This window comes from Melanotaenia boesemani, chromosome 22, assembly GCF_017639745.1.
Source record: "Melanotaenia boesemani isolate fMelBoe1 chromosome 22, fMelBoe1.pri, whole genome shotgun sequence".
In the NCBI taxonomy this organism is placed as follows: domain Eukaryota; kingdom Metazoa; phylum Chordata; class Actinopteri; order Atheriniformes; family Melanotaeniidae; genus Melanotaenia; species Melanotaenia boesemani.
In genome coordinates this window covers 26517341-26538896 of record NC_055703.1, presented here as the reverse complement: position 1 = coordinate 26538896, position 21556 = coordinate 26517341, and the positions used below count along the sequence as shown (strand labels likewise).

General features: G+C 43.0%; 1 protein-coding gene across 15 annotated transcripts in view; it reads left to right on the top strand.

Moving 5' to 3' along the window:
- Nucleotides 1-352: 352 nt before the first annotated feature.
- adgrg6 (adhesion G protein-coupled receptor G6) overlaps nt 353-21556 on the top strand; it is a 115108-nt gene continuing 93904 nt past the window's right edge. For all 15 annotated transcript variants that reach the window (XM_041975451.1, XM_041975452.1, XM_041975448.1 and 12 more), the window contains exons 1-2: nt 353-515; nt 10559-10647. In XM_041975451.1, the coding sequence (XP_041831385.1) occupies nt 514-515; nt 10559-10647 (91 nt within the window). In that variant the 5' untranslated portion in view covers nt 353-513. The remainder of the gene's footprint in view (nt 516-10558; nt 10648-21556) is intronic.

Below are 21556 nucleotides of genomic sequence, written 5' to 3'. Positions count from 1 at the left end.
GCTCAGACACACCTGGTTCGGGTCTCTGGAGGATCAGCTGGGGGACTTTTCATGGACAAACCTCTACAGTTCCAAACTTTCCTGCCGTGAACACACTGTGTGTTTGTGTTTATTATTTATGAACTTGGTGAAAAGAAAGACGCGTCCTGTCCTGAACTCTTTCTGTTTCCACTCTTTGGTTTTACATCTGAAATTTTAATCTGAGGACCAGAATCCTCTGTGACACCGCCTCCACCGCCGGTGAGTCCAGGTCAGTGAAGTGAACACACCCTGTCAGAGAGCCTCACCACCGCCCTCTTCATCCTCCTCCTCCTCGTTGGTCTCTCCGCCTCTCGCGCCCTCTCTCCTCAAACTTTGGAGAGTATTTGCGCGTGAACAAGACGCGTTTTGGATTTAGCAGATTTGGAGTGTTTGCAAAGTTCCAGCGCGAGGAAAAGACAGAAAAGTTCCCAGAGACCCAGTTTGGAGGGAGAATGATCCTGCGGGGGGGCCAGCTGCCGCTCCAGTGAGAACATGTGAGTCCCCTAAACCTCAAAGGTCCCCATGGATCCAGAAAGTGCTGCTTTATGATGATGAGGATGAGGATGAAGTGTTTTCTCTCCTTTAACTCAGCTGTTGGACTTTTCTTTGTAAAGCTGCGTGTTGGGCTTCAGATCTGCTGCTGTTCTAGTTAAAAAACATCTTTTTGTTATTTTTATTATTATTTAAAATAGTTTGAAGACTCGGTTTTGATTAAACTCCACCTTAAGACAGCCGCGCACACCTGCCCTCGCGCGCACAGCCTTGTGTATTCAGATATGAGATTTGTAGTCTGGGCTGAAGTGTGAGTTGTTGATGAGGATCTGAGCACAAAGAAGCGACTCTTTTCTTTTTTTGTGTCGGAGCTGAAGGAAAAAAAGGGAAAAAAAGATGTTTTCCATGATGCTGCTGGCTGCATATAGCTGCATATGTTTACAATCTGCAGGGGCCAAACGGAGCTGAGTCACTGAGGAGATGCTGCTGGATCAGGACTCCGTGTCCTGGAAGTTTCTGGCCTCTAGAAATGTTAGAAAAGCTGCTGGACAACAACAAAGTTCTTCTGTGCTGTTAGAGATTTATATTAATACAGTTTATGAAGCTGATGATCCCACACAGCATCAGTAATGATGAGGTCTGGGTTCTAACGAGGATCCTTCCCTCTATCAGACCCGTTGAGGTCTGGGTTCTGGGGAGGATCCTTCCCTCTATCAGACCCGTTGAGGTCCCTGTTCTGGGGAGGATTCATCCCTCCATCAGACCTATTTCTAGTGATCTTCAGTCCAGTTCTTATGTCATGTGACATACCCCCTCGGTCTCCATGGAAAAGTTCATTTCCATGGAGACCGTTTCTGATGAGGCTTTGGCCAGCAGTACGTGGATCAGCTGAAGGTCTAGATGCGTCTCTCAGGTCCTGGTTCAGGTCTTTGAACAAATGATTCAGAGACTACCAAATGATCTCTTTGTCTTTGTGAGAAAGAGCCTAAAGATCCAGTTTAAACTGGTTCTTTGCTACGTTGTCTGTTACGTGTCGACACAACTCAGGAACTGGTCCGGTATCAGGACTGGATCTTCAGAAAGTTGGAGAACTTTAAAAGATGGCAACGAAGTCAGAGATAAAGACACGAGGACTGGACCAGGATCCTGGACCAGGACTGTGGGTCAGGACTCTGGACCAGGACTACATACGTTGTAGTTTTAGACTTGGAAGTCCTGAACTCTTGTGAAACGTTGGCTCTAAAGTCCTCCTGAGTAACTTTGGATGAATTATAATCCAATAATTTAGGATTTCCTGGACTCACAAAACCTCCATCGTCTCCAGATAAACTTCATGCTTTATTATTTATTTATTTGTGGATAAGCTGAAGAAATCGGAACTTTTTATACCCAAATTATCCGTTAAGTTGTCTTTTTCTCCCCTGTCAGATGGAGTCTCTAATGAGTCAAATAAACAGGAAAATGGGAAAAGATGGAAGCGGAGACGTTGGAGGACACTCACGCAGTGAAACTCTGAGTAACTGACGTTTTTCCCACAACTTTAGAAGATGTTTGGGATTTCTCTCCAACTGAAATGTAGAAACAAGGAGCTGCAGGTTCTGACGTGGTTTCAGCTCTTAGATGAACTTGGAGCAGGCGGTGCAGGAACGAACGGCTGCTGATCCAGAAGCAGCATCATGGCCGATGACTCGCCTCACTTTTCATCTCGTCTCGTTTGTCTTGGTTGGTTTTGTTGTTCTTCAGGTTGAGAGAAGTATGAGACGTCCAGATAAACTTGGATCATTTTCCATCTATGGAAATAAAAGAATATGTGCAGAAATCAATGTTTTAACCCTTAAAACTAGATCTCCAGCACCTCGAGGTCCATCACCTCTACCATCAGCAGTGTCTCAGGAGCGGTGGTGTGTAGCTCTGTGGGGTAAATGTGATGGATATTTTACCTTTTAGGTGATTTACGAAGTTTTCCAGGCATTTCTATCCCGTCCAGGAGGTTTACAATCCAGCCACTAAATGTAGTTTTATTCAGACTCTATCTGGTAAATCCACAATGATCCATGATAACAGCATTATTTATCACATTTCACCATAAAAACATCACCATCACTACTATGTTGCTAAGAGACCTCTATTTAGACCTGGACATGATGATGAAGCCACTTCCTGTCAGACTTTCCACCAATCAGAGAGCTTAGATTGACGGTAACGTCCAATCAGGAGCAGCCAAAGATCAACCAGTGAGCAGAAAGTTCTATGTGTGTGTGAAAAGAAGAAAAATAATGCTCCTCTATGGCTGGAATAAAGCCAAGAAGACGTTTCTGATGCACGGTGGCGCCACAAAGCAGCTGAGCTGGAGTTGGTTTAGTGAGGATAGCAGGTAAATAGTAGCAGGAATAACTGGAAATGAGGAAAAAGTGGAAACATGGAAATAGTTTCTGTTGTGTGTTTGTTTCAATAACAATATTTTTTCTCCTGAAAGCCAAGACTTGAGAGAACGATGAGATGAGAAAAGGTTTGGTCACTGTTGGTCTGTGTGTTATTTCTACAAAGTTCTGTTAGTAATTAATTCTGCTTTCTTCTTCTGGTCGGCCTTTATGCTGCTACATCTATTCATACATTCATTTTACATCATTTTACCTCCCAGTCTGACAGCTGGAAACATCATGTCTGATGCTGACTGGGATTAGAAGCTCCAGCTCCTACAGGCAGTTCTACATTAAAAAGAACAGGCGGATCATAAATAGCTAAAACTGGTTCAGAGTTTTAAGTTCCAGGTTTGTTGGGGTCGTCTCGCTCAGAGCCAGACCTGATCTGGATTCTCTTTTAACTTGAGTTTTGTTTAAACTTTTCTCAGCTTCTTCTTTAATTAAAACAATTTCTCTTCTTTTTTATATCCATTAATAATGTGTTTTCCATTAAGTGTTGCTTGAATCATCCCATCTCCTCTTCCTCCCTGAGGAAGGACTTCTTGAATTTCACACAGTTTCGTGTTATTCTGTTTGAAACTTGCTCCTATAAGACTTAAACCTCCACAGTCCCACAGCAGCGATGCTCCTCGTCTTCATCAGGACGTGACTTTATCAAAGAAAGTGTTGTTTAAGGTGGAACCGGCCGCTGCCAGCTGTTACACAAGCTGCGAAGGCGATATGCCCAGAAAAAGCTCCCAACAGGCCGCCTTTAAAAGCAGCTACGCTGTGATGTCAAATGACATCCTGTTGACAGGACGGGGGGGTTACCTGTTCCCAGGTGTCCTGGCAGACACAAGAAGAGGTGGATGGATGGAAGATGTGTTGGAGTCAGGAGGCGCGCAGAGGAATGCGGTTTAATTAAGTTGGAAGTTTGATCTCCACCTGCAGGCTGAGTCTGATCCTGATGACATTTACATGAGGAGGAGGAGGAGGAGGAGGAAGAATCCCAGTTATTTTACCTGTTTGTCAGTAAAACAGGTGTGAAGGGAGGGGTTTCTCTTCTTCCTTTCATGGAGACGAAATAAAGGAACCAAACGTGAATCTGACCTGCTGATTTAACCGTTAACTGCATCGTGGACTAGAACCAGTCCAGAGGATTCTGAGCTGGAAGCAGCATGAAGCCGTTAGACTGACGACACAAAAGTTGGCTGACAACCAAAAACTGAGAAGGAACCATGCGCCGCAAAGATGATTTACCCCTTTTTCTTAGAAATGTTAGAAAAACAGCAACAGCCAGTTAGAATGAGACAAAAATGTCTTTTGAAGTAGGAAATACAGGTTTGACGGAGCATCAAAGATTATTTACGATTTATTCTGTGTAGCTACGCTGGTCAGAAAGAGTCGACGCTTCGCACTCACGCTCTGGTCACAGATAAAATAATGGTTCCGCTTCATTTATGTAACAAAATATTCAACAATGGCGTACGAAAAAAATCCAATAAAACAGGAGAAAATGGCGCAAATGCTGGCTTCCAGCGTTGCCGTAGCAACGTATAAAGATTGTGTTGAACTTCGGTAAACGGCGACAGCTAGACTCTGATCACAAAAACATTTCAGACGAACGTTGACCTCCATGGAAAAGTAAATAATAAAGTTAAAATTATAGAGCTAAATTACTCAAAAAGAAAGTAAAAAAACAACAAAAACTCAAGTAAATTCCAAAAATTCCTGGAACAGAAGAGGTGCTCGTCTTATTTCGTTATAAACATAAGTTTAAAACAATTGAAAATACACTGATTTGATGCCAAAAAGCCATTTTAGAATATTAACGTTGTGCCGTCTGGATGGGCTAACTCTCGCTGTAATGCTTCTGCTGCGTGTTGTAGCGTGGTGCTGTCACTAGGGGGCAGTCTTAGAAACTCTGGTGTTGCCTTTAGGCTGGATTAAACTGGCGCTGCGGCTGCGTACGGTAGGGCCGGCGTAGCTCACGCTGGTGAAATGTGCAGCATAGTGACGCCATTGTGTTAAAGTTTCTCTTCTGCGGTTTTCCACACAAACTCAGCGAGAAGCTTCACAAATCCAGAAACACGTAATCACAAACGGACCAATCACAAGGGAGTACCTCTGCGTAACCGTGCTGCTAACAGGTCTGGAAAGGTTGCTCGTCAACCTACTCGTATCCTACGGCGGTGACGGCATCACTGACTTCACGCAGATGCTGCGCAGTACTAGTTCTGGTTTTTTAAGCTTTCAACTTCATGATAAAATCTTTGCACGACTCCTCCTTGTTCAAGCTAATGTCGCAGCTAATCAACATTAAGTCTACGCTGAGGCTGCTTCTTTCTTCTGATTTTTCCCCAACAAATCACGTTGCAATGGCACTGTTCACAAAAACAGACTCGGTTGAAACGCTGTCAGCGGGATTTTATTAACGTTAGCACGTTATCTAACATCTGAACCTCGGCTAGCTCTCGCCATGATCGGTTAGGGATTAGAGAAATCTGACAAAATAGGCCGTCTAAGTTAACGCGTTAATGACACAATGCGAATTCCTTTTATTGGCACTTAAACACCCGGCTAACGTGTAGTTGCAGGACGTGATGCAGACATAAGAAACGGACACAGAATGTGTCTTTTACACAGACGGCTTAGCTTGAAAGCTCAGAAGATGGTTCTCTGGGCCAGACTGAGGTCATTTTGTCTGCTGTGGATATGAGCTGAGTTTCCACCGTAGCCATCACTGTGCCACGGCAGTCTGTAAAATGGAGAAACATGTTTTTCTGCATGATACAAGTGATGAATAAAATGTAGGTTTAACAGATAAAAAGTTAAGATTTTAACAATGAGGCCACGTGTTTCAGTTTATTTCCTCAAACGTTTGTTTTCAGCATGTTGGGCCTGATGCAGGCGTTAAACGCTGACCCTCCCACATCGTCTGCAGCGCATCAGAAATCCGCTTTTTTCTGGCTTACAGGGCCTCAAGGCCGATCCTTGTTCCAAAACCTACAGAATGTGGTGCAGAAATGAAATCCAGCCAGACGGAAATGAAGCTGCTGCCTTCAGATTGCTGATAAAGAGCAGGTGAAGCTCATAAAGGAAACACCTGAGTTCAGCTTCTTCTTGGGTTTGTATTTCCCAGACGTCTGAAACGCCTCATGCAGAGCTGGAAAACATGGAGGGAACACTGCTTTAGACTCTCAGCTTTCCTGTTGTGAAACCCTCAGTGACTGATCCAGGACTTCAGGACCACAAAATGTCTGACTGGAGGCAGCAGCTCTGCAGGCGGCTGTCCAGCCCTGCAGACTCATGAATTGCTGTCTTTATGCACTCGTGTCCGCGGCCTTGTTCGCTGACCTCGCTTCACTTGTCATTCGCTCTTATTTCCATACTGGAGATGGAGGAGGAGGAGGAGGAGGAAGGAGACAAGGAAACAAGAGCCATGACTTGACAAAGAGGCGAGTTTTCTTTAATGTCAGAGCTGCATGAATTTCCAGCAGTGGACGCTGAAGTTAAACCGAGCCCTGTTCCCTCTGCTTTAAATATTTATGATGCGCTTGTTGTTTCCCAGCAGCAGAAGTGTCCGGCTCACTTAAAATGAAGGAAGAATGAAAAATGTTGGATTTAAGCTTCAGGGAGACTTTTCTGTCTCTTCTGGTTGGTGTCGAACTCGACCTGCGAGCGAACCTCGTAAAGCTTCGGTCATGTTGCTGAGACACGAGCAGACCTGGAAGAAGGAAACATGTAAAAGCACAGAAATCGATTGGTTTTTTCATTTGGTAATGAGTCATTCGGATGTGGAGCACCGACTCCGGTAATTACAGGTCCAAAAACATCCAAACATACGGCTCGAAGAAGTGCTGCAGCAGTCCTGGTTTCATCTACGTGTCTCAACACGCCTCCAACGCCTAATATTTAGTCAGATCTGGCATGAAGACTGGAAACAAAAGAAATGTTTTTTTTTTCTGTATTTTTACAAGAATCATGATTTCTTAAGGAGTCCTAAAATTCCCAAAGAAAGAAACCATCTTCAAGACTGTTATCTGCCTGTCAAGGTGCATTCGGTGGTCCAACCTGTGTCTTAGTACCAGTTTATTTCATTCAGTGATGAAACACACGCAAGCTCTGATTGGATGAAAGTTAGCTTAACCAGGAGAGACCAAGCAGAAACAAGTTCGTACTACAGAAACAATAATAAAAGGTAGAGCAGCACAGATGAAAAGCTCAGACTCTTAATCCTTAAAACTCCAAGACATCCATTTTTTAACTATAAAACTGCCTGTAGGAGCTGGAGCTTCTAATCCCAGTCAGCTTCAGACATGATGTTTCTCAGCTGTCAGACTGGGAGGTAAAATGATGTAAAATGAATGTATGAATAGATGTAGCAGCATAAAGGTCGACCAGAAGAAGAAAGCAGAATTTATTACTAACAGAACTTTGTAGAAATAACACACAGACCAACAGTGACCAAACCTTTTCTCATCTCATCGTTCTCTCAAGTCTTGGCTTTCAGGAGAAAAAATATTGTTATTGAAACAAACACACAACAGAAACTATTTCCATGTTTCCACTTTTTCCTCATTTCCAGTTATTCCTGCTACTATTTACCTGCTATCCTCACTAAACCAACTCCAGCTCAGCTGCTTTGTGGCGCCACCGTGCATCAGAAACGTCTTCTTGGCTTTATTCCAGCCATAGAGGAGCATTATTTTTCTTCTTTTCACACACACATAGAACTTTCTGCTCACTGGTTGATCTTTGGCTGCTCCTGATTGGACGTTACCGTCAATCTAAGCTCTCTGATTGGTGGAAAGGCTGACAGGAAGTGGCTTCATCATCATGTCCAGGTCTAAATAGAGGTCTCTTAGCAACATAGTAGTGATAGTGGTGTTTTTATGGTGAAATGTGATAAATAATGCTGTTATCATGGATCATTGTGGATTTACTAGATAGAGTCTATAAATAAAACTACATTTAGTGGCTGGATTGTAAACCTCCTGGACGGGATAGAAATGCCTGGAAAACCTTTAGTAGATCAGCTAAAGGGTAAAATATCCATCACATTTACCCCACAGAGCTACACACCACCGCTCCTGAAACACTGCTGATGGTAGAGGTGATGGACCTTCGAGGTGCTGGAGATCTAGTGGAGTTTTAATGGTCAAAAGGTGATTCCACAGTTTGTTCTGCAAACCCTGTTTCTAATAACAAGAAAACATGTCTGTGTATTTTTCTTTATTTTCTTTATTCATATCTTTCATTTAACAGACGCATGTCCACAACATTTAAGCTTCTTTTCTGACCGACTTCATCAGATTGACAAACTAATGCAGAATCTACCATTAGGGCTGCTCGATTATGGGGAAAATGATAATCACGATTATTTTGATTGAAATTGAGATCTCGATTATTTAACACAATTATAGATAACAGGTTGGGGGGGGGGGGGGGGGGGGGGGGGGGGGCGCTCTGGTGCAGCTTTACCACAGGTCCGTAGCGGTGGCGAAACACCCTCACTACACTCATCATACAGGGACGAAAGAGACAGTCCACTAACATGGTGGTGAGATGGCAGTGATGCCGTTTGTCCAAAGTGTTGATGAGTTTCTTAAATCCCGGATTGTTCACTGTGTTAATTGAGAAAAAAGTTCTGTTTGTTTATAACTTTGGGAGCTGGTGGATTATTTAGTTGCGACTCACAAAAATTTAACATTTTTCTATTTTTTTGTGTTGCGTCGCAAGCCCCCGTGTGCACGTCTGTGTGCACGAACTCAACATTTTACATGCACGACTGTCGCTTGGCTGGAGGAGGGCAGCGATTTTTGCTTCCTCGCGCAAGTTTACATAGAAAATGATGGAGAAGGAGCGACTCCGCCTCCCGTGTGTCCAGGTGTCTGCAACTCGCTCTGAATAAAACTAAAGCGGTCGGGGCTGTGGGAGGAGTCTGCAGCAGTGGGAGGAGTCTGCAGCAGTGGGAGGAGTCTGAAGCAAAGCGTTGCAATGACAGCTGCGCTCGATTTGAAAACAGCACAAATCGAAGGACAAAAAATAATCGGACCGTTTCATTTTTATGATTGTTGAAAACCCAGATCGTAATTGCGATTAAAATTCGATTAATTGCCCAACCCTATTTACCATCCTGCAACTTTTACATGCGTCCCTGAATCTGGTGACTGGCTCGTTACCAGGCCTCTGCAGAGATAAGTGACATGTGGATGAGGTGATTCAGCCATTTAATTCAGGTGTGGGAGAAGGGGTGGATCTAAAAGTTGCAGGATAGGAGCTCTCGAGAACCGGACTTGGGAACCCTGTCTTAAATCAGCCATGATCAGATTTGTCATCAGTGCTTCTGCCTTCTTGCAGTCAGCAGTTTTTCGCCATGCTTGTTCCTGTTCTTTTTCAGATGGTGTTTCCCTTGTTAACAGCTGTTCCCTGCATACACGGGCTGCTTAGATGCCATGAGAAACATAAGAAATGTCCATGTATCTGTGTTCGGTTAATGGAGTCTTTTATCTGCTCCTGAGTTAATCGAACTAATAGTAACCACCTGTCCTGAAACCGACTGCTCAGAGTTCAGATTTGAACCCAGAGTTTATTAAACCTTCATCCTGAAACGGGCCCTGGTCGAGTTAAACCTTCCACACAACTCGTCTCATTAGCAGATGAAGTTTCTGGCAGCCTGTAACAACATCATCATCACCTGAGGGAGATTTTTGATTGGCTCTCTGAGGGGATGAGGCGCACACACACAGGAAAGCGTAGGTGGTACTCGGAGATCCCTGGTCACTTGTTTATTCCAGACTGGTGGGCATAACACTCTAATTTACACAACCATGTGACACCTTTCAGTGCCAGGAAACTAACACGAGAGTGAAAACACTTTAAACTGGGCCTGGATTCGTGTCTGCAGCTGAACTTCTGCTAAAATTCCTGCTTCTTTTATACACGTGACCCCAGCAGAGCTTTACATCCTGCAGGTTTAAACGTGACAGATCTTTTCCTGAACCGAGCCAGTCGGAGAAGAAATGAAACCCTGGGTGAGATGGGAGCTGTGACTTTCCTCCACCACCCCTCCAGCCTCCTCATGTGGCTTGTATCACGTTTTTTTGCATCATTAGTATGAGGACATTTTCAGATTTTTCATTCACTGTTTGCAGCAGGAGGTTGTGGATTCTTTTAGGAGGCTTAAATAGTATAAGAAGAAGAAGAAATACTTTATTAATATATGATCATATCTTGCAGCCACTTTGTCACCTTTTCTTCTTTTTTGGATGTTAAAGTTAAACCTAATAATTCTCTCACAGTTTAGCCGTTAGCGATGGTTTACATTTAGGTTATTTGGACAGAAATCATATTTCTCTCGGCTGGTTTATTACATGCTTGCAGATTTGAGCTGCAGAAGATGCTGGTTTATTATTATTATTATTATTATTATTATTATTAGATGATCACCTTGTTTCTTGTTTTTATAAACCTTCTGCAATCTAAAAGCAACAACGCAATTACAGTAGCTTGAATTTGAGGCTGAGGAAATGTGAATCTTACACAGATGTTACAGATGTGTGTTAGCTGATTCTTGTGCCGTGGACGCTGCGATCAGGATGAAAGTTTTCAGCTAGAACTGATGTTTCTTTCTTCTGCAGGGAGTCCTGCTCATGTGAAGGAGGCGTCGGGTGGAGGCTCCGTCCTCTGGTCCTGGTGGTTCTGCTGTGGATGTCTTTGCAGAGCAGTGGTAAGAGCCTGTCTGACTCCTCCTTGCTGTTTCATGTCTGATCTTAAGGGGAAAAGTCAGTCCAGATTGATTTAGTCTTTACTTACTCTCCTAATCGGACAGAGGAATGAAAGCATGCTGCTCTCACAGCTGACAGCCTGACAGAACCGTCGATACGTCCAAACATAGTGGCTTCACCTCTTCTGAAACTTAAATTGTATTTGCAGTGAGAGATTGATGGGGCGAGCACTCGGGAGGCTTTTACTCCAGACATTTGTAGCAGACATGCTGGATTTGTGAAACAGTAAGGGCTAATTATGTCCAATCTGTCAAAGTTTCAACATAAAGACTCAAAAGTCTGGTTGTTCCAGGTAAAAACTGTCAGATGTTTTTCTTTATTTTCACTCAGTTTACACGGAAACAAAACAGATGTGTGCCAAGGTGCTGTAGTCTGTTTGTAGAGGCATGTTTGTCTCTTTATCTGATGGGAGATGGGATGCTTTGCAGAGACATACATCTCACACACTCTCCCCATTAATTAGCAGCATGCATTGCAAATGACTCAACAACTGGAGGATTTAAGTTCTGTTGATATTTCTTGGAAAAGGAACAACTGTGAGAGTAACTCCCCCCAAAATGAGACTTGTGTAAACATAATAAAATGATTGTGGACCTGCTGAGCGTAGAGTAAATGAATTTTTATCAAGAATCATTGCATTTTGAGCTGGATGGTTTGATTTAATTTAACCCTTGAGGCACCTTAAAAAAAAACTTACATTTTTCACCCTTGTGTACCAAAATAGTATATCTCATTAAAAGTGTCATAAAAATTTAATTTTCTTTTCAACAACTTCGGACCCAACCATGGATATAAAAATATAATTAAACTATATTTTCAGGCTTTTATGCCCTTTTAGCTAAAGGAAATCCTGGTTTCTTAAGAGACTGAAGAAGCATTATAATATATGAGGATTATAGGTTATCACAAATATGTGTTTATAATGGGAGTCAATAGGATCAAATCAGAAAGTACATGTTTGGTCCTTGAAGTTGCCTTGAAGGTTAAATAAGCCTCTGAAGCAGATTAGAAATTACATTAAAACTGCGCTTTTAATGATCCGAAACTCTTGAGTGAGTTATTCTACACTCCATGCAGAGCTGTTTGATTTCACAGCAGAAAGAACTCATTGCTGCATTTTTCCTCATGTTGTTGCTGATTTAAAGTGTTTTCGTTCATGTTTTCCTGTGTTTGGGGAAGAAATGTTGCATTAAACGCATTTAAAAAAAATAAAGAAAAATCCAAAATTGGCACATTTCTCAAATGACCTGTGAGATGCAGCTTTTTCTGCCTCGTTTCCATCCTCCATGTGCTTCTTTTCTCTTTGCTTCTTCCCACTCCTGTTTTCTCATATTTTCCATCTGTGTGCTCAAGCATGCCTCTTTCTGAGCTTCGTTAACAGAACCGCTCTTCATGTCTCAGGGAAGTTATCTTTCATGTAATCCTCAGTTGGATCTCTTTTCCATCTGTTTGTTTTTGCTTTGTTCGCAGCTGAAAGGTTTTATTTTGGAAGCATGTGTGGTGTTGAAAGACAGCAGCTCATCACCAGAGTCACGCTTTGGTTCTTTCATTCAAGTCTTGTCAGAAATTCCTCCGTTGACGTGCACGCACAGCAGTTTGGTCATCCATCTGCAGCTGCGTCGTCACACGTGGCTGCAGGTCCTACACATGTTTAGTTTTTGATTTCAGAGAGGTAAAAGCTGATGTTTGACGTGGTGGTGGTGGAGACCAACGCTGCATTCTTCGGTCCAGTTTGATGTCTAGATGCAGCGTAAAGCCAGAAACTTGTACAGCTCTTTATTTACAGGTGGCTCAGCTGATCTGTTGTTGGTTAATTATTTTTCTTTTCCTACTTGTGCATTTGGTTTTTAATCAGTTAATTGATTAAAATGTCCTGAGGATGAGTTATTTGGTACTTTTTCATGAATGAATGAATGAATGCATTTGATGGTTAAATTTAAGTTAAAATCAGGCTTAAAATCACTGGTCATTACGGACCGAGATCCACCTTCTAGTACCGGTTTGGACCCACTTTTCCTCCAGAACTGCCTAATTTTTGCTATGATAGAATAATATCGGTGTAGGAAACCTTCCTCAGAGGTTTTGCTCCATGTTGACATGACAGCATCACACAGTAGCTGCATCCATGATGAGAATCTCCCGTTCCACCACATCCCAAAGCTGCTCTACTGGACTAAGATCTGGTGGCTGTGGAGGCCGTTGGAGTCCAGTGAACTCATCGTCATGTTCTAGAAAGCAGGTGGAGATGATCTGAGCTTTGTGACATGGTGCATTATCCTGCTGGAAGTAGCATCAGAAGATGCTCCACTGTGGTCATAAAAGGATGGACATGGTCAGCAACATCATCGGGAGCCTGAAGCGTTGATCCAAGGCAGGATGGATCCATGTTTTCATGATGATTTCAGCAGATTCTGAGCCTAGAATCTGAATGTGGAGCTGAAATGGAGACTCATCAAACCAGCAACGTTTCTCCATCTTCTATTGTCCAGTGTTGGTGAGTGTGTGTGAATTGCAGCCTCAGTTTCCTGTTCTTAGCTGGCAGGAGGCACCCGGTGTGTCTTCTGCTGCTGTAGCCCATCTGCATTTCCGTGTTTGAAGCATTCACCTCATTCTACTTTGCTTTCGTTGTATTTTGTGACTGTTGTTGAAGGTGCTCTATTCTCCTCTGTTGGCCTTTTCAGAGAGCAAATCCACGTGTTCATGTGAAGTCTGACAGGCTGAAATGAGTCTCGGCAGCTTTACATTAGTGTGTGCTGCATGGTTGACAGATCAGAGCATCCACTCTGCAGCAGCTGTGCTTTCAGGGCCTATTTTTGCTGTAAATGTAAGCAGTGAAGTGATTTAAAATGCACAGTTAAAACATTTGTTGGTTGTCACCGTCAGTGTCGACATATGATGGTGAATGATGAAAAAGAATATCTTCCATTAAATTCTCCATTTTTAATCTGACCGTTGTGAAGTTACAGCTTGGTAACTTTCATGTCTTCACACCATGAATCCCACAGATCTGTGTATTTATGGCCTCTGAGGCATGTTGCGTTAAAAGCCGCCATGCAGTTGCTGCACTGCTGCAGCAGAAAGGTTGTTGCTGTGACAACAAACATGCAGCAGCTCAGTAAAACAAACGCGCCACGTTCCCGGTGGGAGGTCGGCCTTACCGTCTTCCATGTTGCATCCATGTCTCACATGGCACTGTGGACATTTTTATATGGTGAAAGAACCATATAAGGTATCTCACAGAAGTAAGTACACCTCTTGCATTTTTGTAAATATTTCATTATATTTTTTCATGGGACAATGAAATGAAACTTTGATATACAGGACACCAAACTATAAAAACTAAACTTTGATATTCTGTATATCAAAGTTTAATTTCTGTAGCGTTGTCCCATAAAAAGATATAATGAAATATTAGTAAAAATGTGAAGGTGTGCTCACTTCTGTGAGATACTGTATAAACTTGATGGTTTGTCACCAGTTTAAAACCAGTTTGGTTCCACTGAGCTTTTACTCTGCTGTCGTTTTTCCTGCTTCATGTGTTAGCTAAAGATGAAACCATTTCTGAGCCTTTTTTTTGTTTTGATGAACTCTTTTGGTTTCAGCTCTATGAAATGTTGGACCTGGCCGTGTGGGAAACTCCACAGAGCTGGAGGACGTCTTCGCTTTCCACCATGCCTCGACTCGTATTTCCCTTTAACATCAGCGTTGTGAGCCGAGATGGAGCCACATCTTGGCTGTTGATATTTTCCACGTTTGTGCCAAAAACGCTCATTAAGCAGAGAAATGAAACTTCTCTCAGAGGGAAGGAGAAACGTGAGCGGAGGAGGCAGCGAGCAGAGAAACATGGTGTTTAATGTGTTTTCCAGACCCAAGCTGCAGCCTTGGGCCAAACCCTGCGGTTCACACACACTCATAAAGTTCCCAGCAGTACTAAACCACAGCACACACACACACAGACACACACACAGAGGTTAGTGGTGGACGATCTGCTTCTGGTCACCAGAACAGAAGCCACATGTGTGTGTGCTGCTGACCTGAAGATAAACTGAAGGTTTGAACAGGAAGCTGTAAATATTTCAGCGTGATGAAGAACATGAAGGAGTTTGAGCTGCTTTCCACGCCGATGCTGCTGTTTGCTCAGGCTGACACGTTGATGCACATCATAAAGAGTGAACTGAACTTTGGTTTTGTTGCTTTGTTTTGTTTACTCGCTGCGGAGAAGTTCCTCTGTCATAGATCTGCATGTCAAGCGATCTTTATCTTTGTTTGGTCAGATCAGAGACGCGATAAACGACAACCATGATGAGTTGTAACTTTATTAAGCCTTGAGGCACCTTAAAAAAATACACTATTTACCCTTAGGTAATGGTGCCTCTCATATGTGTAATAAAAATGTAATATATATATATATATATATATGCTATTTTCAACAGTTTCAAAAAATTATATTTCCGGTTTTTGTGTCCTGTTTTGTCATAAGAAATCGGAGTCAATAGGACCAAATCAGTCTCAAGGTAAAGAGTGATGCTTGTCTCAGATTCTAGACAAAATTCAATAAAGAGGATTATGGTATTTCAAACATAATAAAAGAAAAAGAATCTGGTCAAGTTTCATTTAATTACATTTATTTATATCATTTATTTGAAAGACAGAAGCAGAGTTAACAGAATATTAACATTTTTTATTGATGAAGTTGAGATGGTATGGAAATACAAAACATGGAAATTTATAAATTTTGACAGTATGAAAGGAGGATATTTAATGTTGTAAATAAACTCATAAACTTAATTTACTATCATACATCTAGTGTAATATTTCAGGCTGCAACATATGTAAAATTATAAAAAGAAGTCGACATTCAAGGCAAAGTGAGGTAAGTTTATCTGTACATCACATTTCAGACAGAAGACAGTTCAAACGGCAGGGTGCAGAAGAAGCATTAAAAGACATAAAATAATATAAACAGAAACAACATCATCATCATTAAGAACAGTGGACCAGCTCTACACTCCCTGCAGGGTCTCAGAGGGGGCATGGGTGTTCCCCATACCAATCTACATGTGTCCCCCCTGGAGTACCAGACCCCTTGTACGAGCTGTCCGGTCCCTGTACATCCGGTTCCAGAGCTTGGTCCGCATTGCCAGCAGTAAGTCAGATTAGTTTCCAGTGAGGGTTGAACTCAGCCAGGGCTGCGCTTTGTCTCCGTACTTTTATGGACGGAATTGTCCCCTCAACACCTAGGCGCAGCCGAGGTGTTAAGGGGATCCGGTTTGGTGGCCTTAGGATTGGGTCTCTGCTCTTTGCAGATGATGTGGTTCTGTTGGCTTCATCAGGCCGTGATCTTCAGCTCTCACTGGAGCGATTTGCAGCCGAGTGTGAAGCGACTGGGATGAGAATCAGCACCTCCAAATCCGGGACCATGGTCTTCAGCTAGAAAAGGGTGGAGTGCCTTCTCCGGGTTGGCAATGAGGTTCTGCCCCAAGTGGAGGAGTTCACATATCTCGGGGTCTTGTTCACGAGTGAGGGAGGGATGGAGTGGGAGATCTACAAGTGGATCGGTGCGCGTCTGCAGTGATGTCTCAGCATCGGTCTGTTGTGGTGAAGGAGGAGCTGAGCTGAAAGAAGAAGCTCTGGATTTACCGGTCGATCTACTTTCCTATCCTCACTGGTCATAAGCTGTGGGTAGTGACTGAAAGAGTGAATTCACGAATACAAGCGGCCAAAATGAGTTTCCTCCACAGGGAGGCATGGCTCTCCCTTAGAGATAGGGTGAGAAGCTCAGTCATCAAGAGAAGCCAAAAGAGGTGGCTCAGGCATCTGGTCAGGATGCCTCTTGGATGCCTCCCTGGTGAGATGTTCCGGGCACGTCCCACCAAGAGGAGAACTTGGGGAAGACCCAGGACACGCTGGAGTGACTACATGTCTCGGCTGGCCTTTGAACACCTTGGGATCTCCCCGGACGAGCTGGCGAATGTGTCTGGGAAGAGGGAAGTCTGGATTTCCCTGCTTGGGCAGCTGCTCCCTTGACCAGATGGATGGGTGGATTGAAATAATTAAATCAGTACCTTAACATGCCATCACATGTTCAGGACTTTACTGAGGTCCCTGAAAACAATGAGTTTGAATGAGTTTGGTCACACACCCTGCAGTGTAGGACGTGTACGCCTCAGATCCGGGTTTTTATTTAAAACAAGGGACACACGTGAGAGCTGTATAACTGAGGTTAAGATGATCATTTAGTTGCTTTTGTTCGTTCAAATGCGTTCAGGAAGCTGAGGGAGGGAAATATGACTTTTTCATAATTTTCCTGAAAGTAGCTGAAACTTTATCCACCTGAGACGAGCTGGTGTCCAGAAAAGACGTCACAGAGGACACAAACAGAAACATGCTGGCAGGTTTTCAGACGGGGTGTAAATAATTTCCTCCGTCTAACATGTGGAAGAGATTCTGCTGCAAACCCAGTTGGTACTGCTCCACTTCCAGGTAACCTTTCATCAGGCGCCAGCTGGGCAAAAGTATGTCCTCTTCTCTTCTTCCTCACCTCCATCTCTTCACCTTCATCATCCCCTCAGATGCCACTCTCATTTATCTTCTAGAGAAAGACGAGGATGAAGACAGAGAGACGAAGCACCTGGAGCCGTTCCTTTCAAAGAGCCATCCAGAAGACTGGCTTATTCTCATTTTTTTATTGATTTTTTCTTTAGAATTCAGTCTGGAGTAACTTTTTTATCAGAGAAATAATCATTGGTATCAGTTATAAGATAAGATTTGAATGAGAACAGTTTAATCCTACACACCCACTAATATATACTCTGTTGGTGGGAACCGTGGCTCCACATCGCCATGCTTTGACTGTGAGATCATTATTTTGGATTTTCCCCAAACAAAATACTTGTATGCAAAACAATTTTACTCCAACATTTTCCACACAAGAACATTTTAGAGATTCAATAAAACAATATATTCCTAAATAAAAAAATACATGCCTATATAAAATTTACTATACAAGATAAAAAACAATTACAGGAAAAATAGAAATAAAAAAAAGTCACATCAGCAGAGGTTGTAGTAAACTTTTTGTTTGGAACTCACAATGTTCTTTCCGAACATTACTTTCAGCCCATAGATTAATGTGAATGACATCAGACTCGCATGTCGCCCCTCACAGAAACACCCCCCATGAATTTCACATGTGCTCACAAACATGTAACCATAAGCAAAAATGTGGTTCTTTAACATTTCACGTGATCCACATGTGTGAATCACATGTGGTTGACACATGTGATAAACATAAAAACCACATGTGATTCACATGTGATTCACACATGTGAATCACATGTGAATCAGATGAAAACATTCTAGAACAACATGTGCATGTACCTGTGAACCACATGTGCGAACATGTGGAGCAACTGGTTTTTCTGTCAGGGCCTGAAGGCGGCGTGGATCCTTACTAAACGAATGATTCACAACTAAGACTTGGTTCTCATTGTTCATTTAAAAGAGCCGTTCAAAAGAATCGATTTGTTCATGAACACCACATCTGTAGTTCGGTGCTGCAGTTTTTTGTCCATCAGTCCACGTGTGATGTCTCTGGATGACAGAATTCACACATCTGGGGCAAACGCTGGCTTCGCCTCATCGGAGAGCTTGTTAGTAGCTGTAGGCTGAACAATTCGTGACAAAAGTCGCGTCTACCAGTTTTATGTCTGCAGCTCCTACATTTGTGGTTTCATCTTTACTTGGAAAAGCTCCAACCGGACCTGATCCCTGCGTACAGCAGACAGAGGCTGAGCAGAAAGGCATTCCTGAAGGGATACAGAGAGAAGGCAGTGATGCGATAACAAAGAGTGGAGGGAGAACGAGGGATGAAAGAGGGAGGAGAGAGGAATGCTGCTGAGGAAAAGTATGTGAGAGAAAGGACAGACATGAAAATAGAGAAGGGCAGACTGATGGGAACCGTGCAATCTGCAGGATTAATGTCTGAAAGAAGCAGAGGGCAGTTTTTAGTTCATCTGCCCAGCTGGAGGACCAAATTCATCATTAAAGCTTCCGTCTCCATCACAGCTTCTCTCTAAATAAAGTTTCCTGTCTTCTGTGACCTTTGCTCTGAGTCAGCTTCCTTTGGAAATCTGGGTCATGCCAGCTGCAGTAATCACCGATGATGTCTGGAAATGTTTTCTTTCTTTCTTATTAGATGTGACTTGAGTTTGTATGATGGGTCAGGTCAGGAGGTCAGGATTACAAGACATGTGGAAATGTGCATGTATGTATATTTAAAAAACTTCTAGTTCTGGAAATGTGACTCGGATCATGTGAAATACTGGATTTACAGTGTGTATATACAGTGTCCAGTTGTAATAAAACAAAACATGAACATTAAGTTAAACAGAACGATTCAAATTCCGATGGCTAAATAAATAGTTTGGTTGCATTTCTGTCACAAAAATCTGGATCATCTGGAGCTTATTGAACATTACGGAACATTAAAATGAATCTTGTATGTGTTAATATATAATGCAACCCTAATGCTAATGAAAGTTTTAAGGCGTCACACGGTGCGCTTTGCTCGGTGGATGTCGAGCTGTGTCTGCTTCAGTCCACTGTGGACTGGGCTGCTTTAAATCTAGAGTTTAAAAGCAACCAGCATGGGTCTTGGTGACAGGCAGCTTATTACATTTTCAGTTTTATCTCTTCAAATCTGCCATGAGGGAATTAAATTTAAACCCCTCTTCATCCCTCCCTCCTCTTCTCATTTTTCAGAGATCATTGATTCTTTAAAAAACAGGGAAAAAAAGCCACATTGGCAGAAGTGTAGTGCAGCCAACCTCCCATCTCCCACATCAGCAGCAGAACAGAGGCCTTTTGTTCTCCGTCTTGGTCAGGAACAGTGGTTTGGGTTGTAGTTGGACGCTGTCTCTGACAGCGAACCCACATGTTGGGGCTGGTTTTGGTCCTCTGGGTGGGAACGGCTGCAGGAAACAACATCTTCTGCATGTCATCAGTGTTTTCAGCCGAAGTGGCAGCTTTCGGCTCGCTGCGACATGTCATCACTCTCTCCTCTCATCCTACCAGCCGTCCTCTTCAATAGGGTTTTACAACGTGGCTGACAGACGGCGAGTCCAAGCACACTGAGACGGTGTTCAGAGAAAATCAAGAGGTTCAGACGCATCGATTTCCAAACGTGCTACATCATTCTGATCTCTAGTGAGCTAGGATGAAAGTTTGGACGACTGTAGATTACCGGCTCAGTCAGCACATGTTCGGCGTCATCATCGAAGCGTGTGCTGATTCGTTCGTTGCTCACATCTCCAAAACGTTGTAGTGTTACAGGATAAAGTGTCTTCAGTCCGAGCATCCCACCGGCATAAATTTATTCCAGTTTGATTTCTGAAGTTGTGACGTTATTTCTTAAAGATGCGCTACAGAGCTACTGCAGATTTTCTGTGATACGCCCCCCTATCAACGGCTAATTCGGCTGCCATCTTGCATCCCTGTGAGCTCTCCAGCCAGTCAGACAGTCCGGACACTTTTCTTATCTCTTGCTCTCATTCTTTTCCTTTTCACCTCCTATAATGTCTTCTTGCATTTCTTTGCTAAATCAGCCACAGTGTGCGTTCAAAGTTGGCCTGTGTGTTTATATCTGCTTGCTACTGTGTGACGCGTACGTAAAGCCAATCGCAGGTGGGTGATGACAGCCAGCAACTTGAACAGGGCATCCAGACAGCTGGCTAATCACCTGGTTGCAACCAAACACAAAAGTTTCAATAGGTGCACAAGTGCCAAGGCCTGCAACGCCTAGAAATGCATCCTGTGGTGGGATGCTTCAACAAGGGAGCTCATTTCGACAGAACACCGGTTTGACCTTCACCCCTTTTCCTTTTCTCATTTCTCTTGTTTACAGTTTACAACTTGATGACGCTGCCAGTGTGTTTGAGTGTATTTAACATACTTTTAAACTGTATTTGTGTATATTAAAGTTGCATTTACATCACACATCATTACATAAGCAGCTTAATGCCATCTTACACATTAGCAGATCCTCGCCCCGCAGAGCTGCTGCTCTTTCTTTGCTCTCCACACCTCTAAAAACACTCGTGTTCATGTGTCTTTAACCTAATTTATCTGCTTTTGTTGGACAGTCGGAGAACATCTGGCTTTCTCATTACATCCTGCTTTCTCATGGAAATTCTCTTACAGAGAGCTTGGATCATGTTTTTCTCCTTTTCTAAGAACAAACCATCCTGTCAGTCAAAGGAAGCTGTTCAGTCTTCATCAGGCGTAGCAGGACTTATTTAAAACCAGGTAGTCATTTTATTTTGGCCAGGCAGTGTGTTTATCCTCCTTGTTTTCTCAACTTCGTTCATTTGTATAAATCATATAAACTGTATACACACCTGTGCTGTTTTGTTTGTTTTGCATGTCTGTATAACTTTTCCCGTCTTGTTTTGAGTGTGTAGCTCCGAGCAGAGGCAGTAACTAGCAGCCCGCTCACACACATTAACAGCAGCCTCGGAGCCTGATGACGTCTTTCACACATTCAATGAATGCTGATCCGTACCCTGACTTGTTTGTATGGAACTGGTGTGTCACAGAATTTGTAGGTGTTGGGGAGTGAATTAGCAAGTGAAAGTGTGACACACACACACATACTGGACTTTATTAAACTCGCTGACACTCTTCAATCGCAGCTAAACAGAGAACCACAATCCTCACCGTGACCCAGATTCTAACCAGAACCCCTTAAACTAACTCTGAACTCTCCAACAGCCTCCTGAGATGTGAACATCTCCGCGTTATACAGGAATTTTGAGGTCAGACGCTACCGGTGGCGATGCCGGCAGAAGTTTT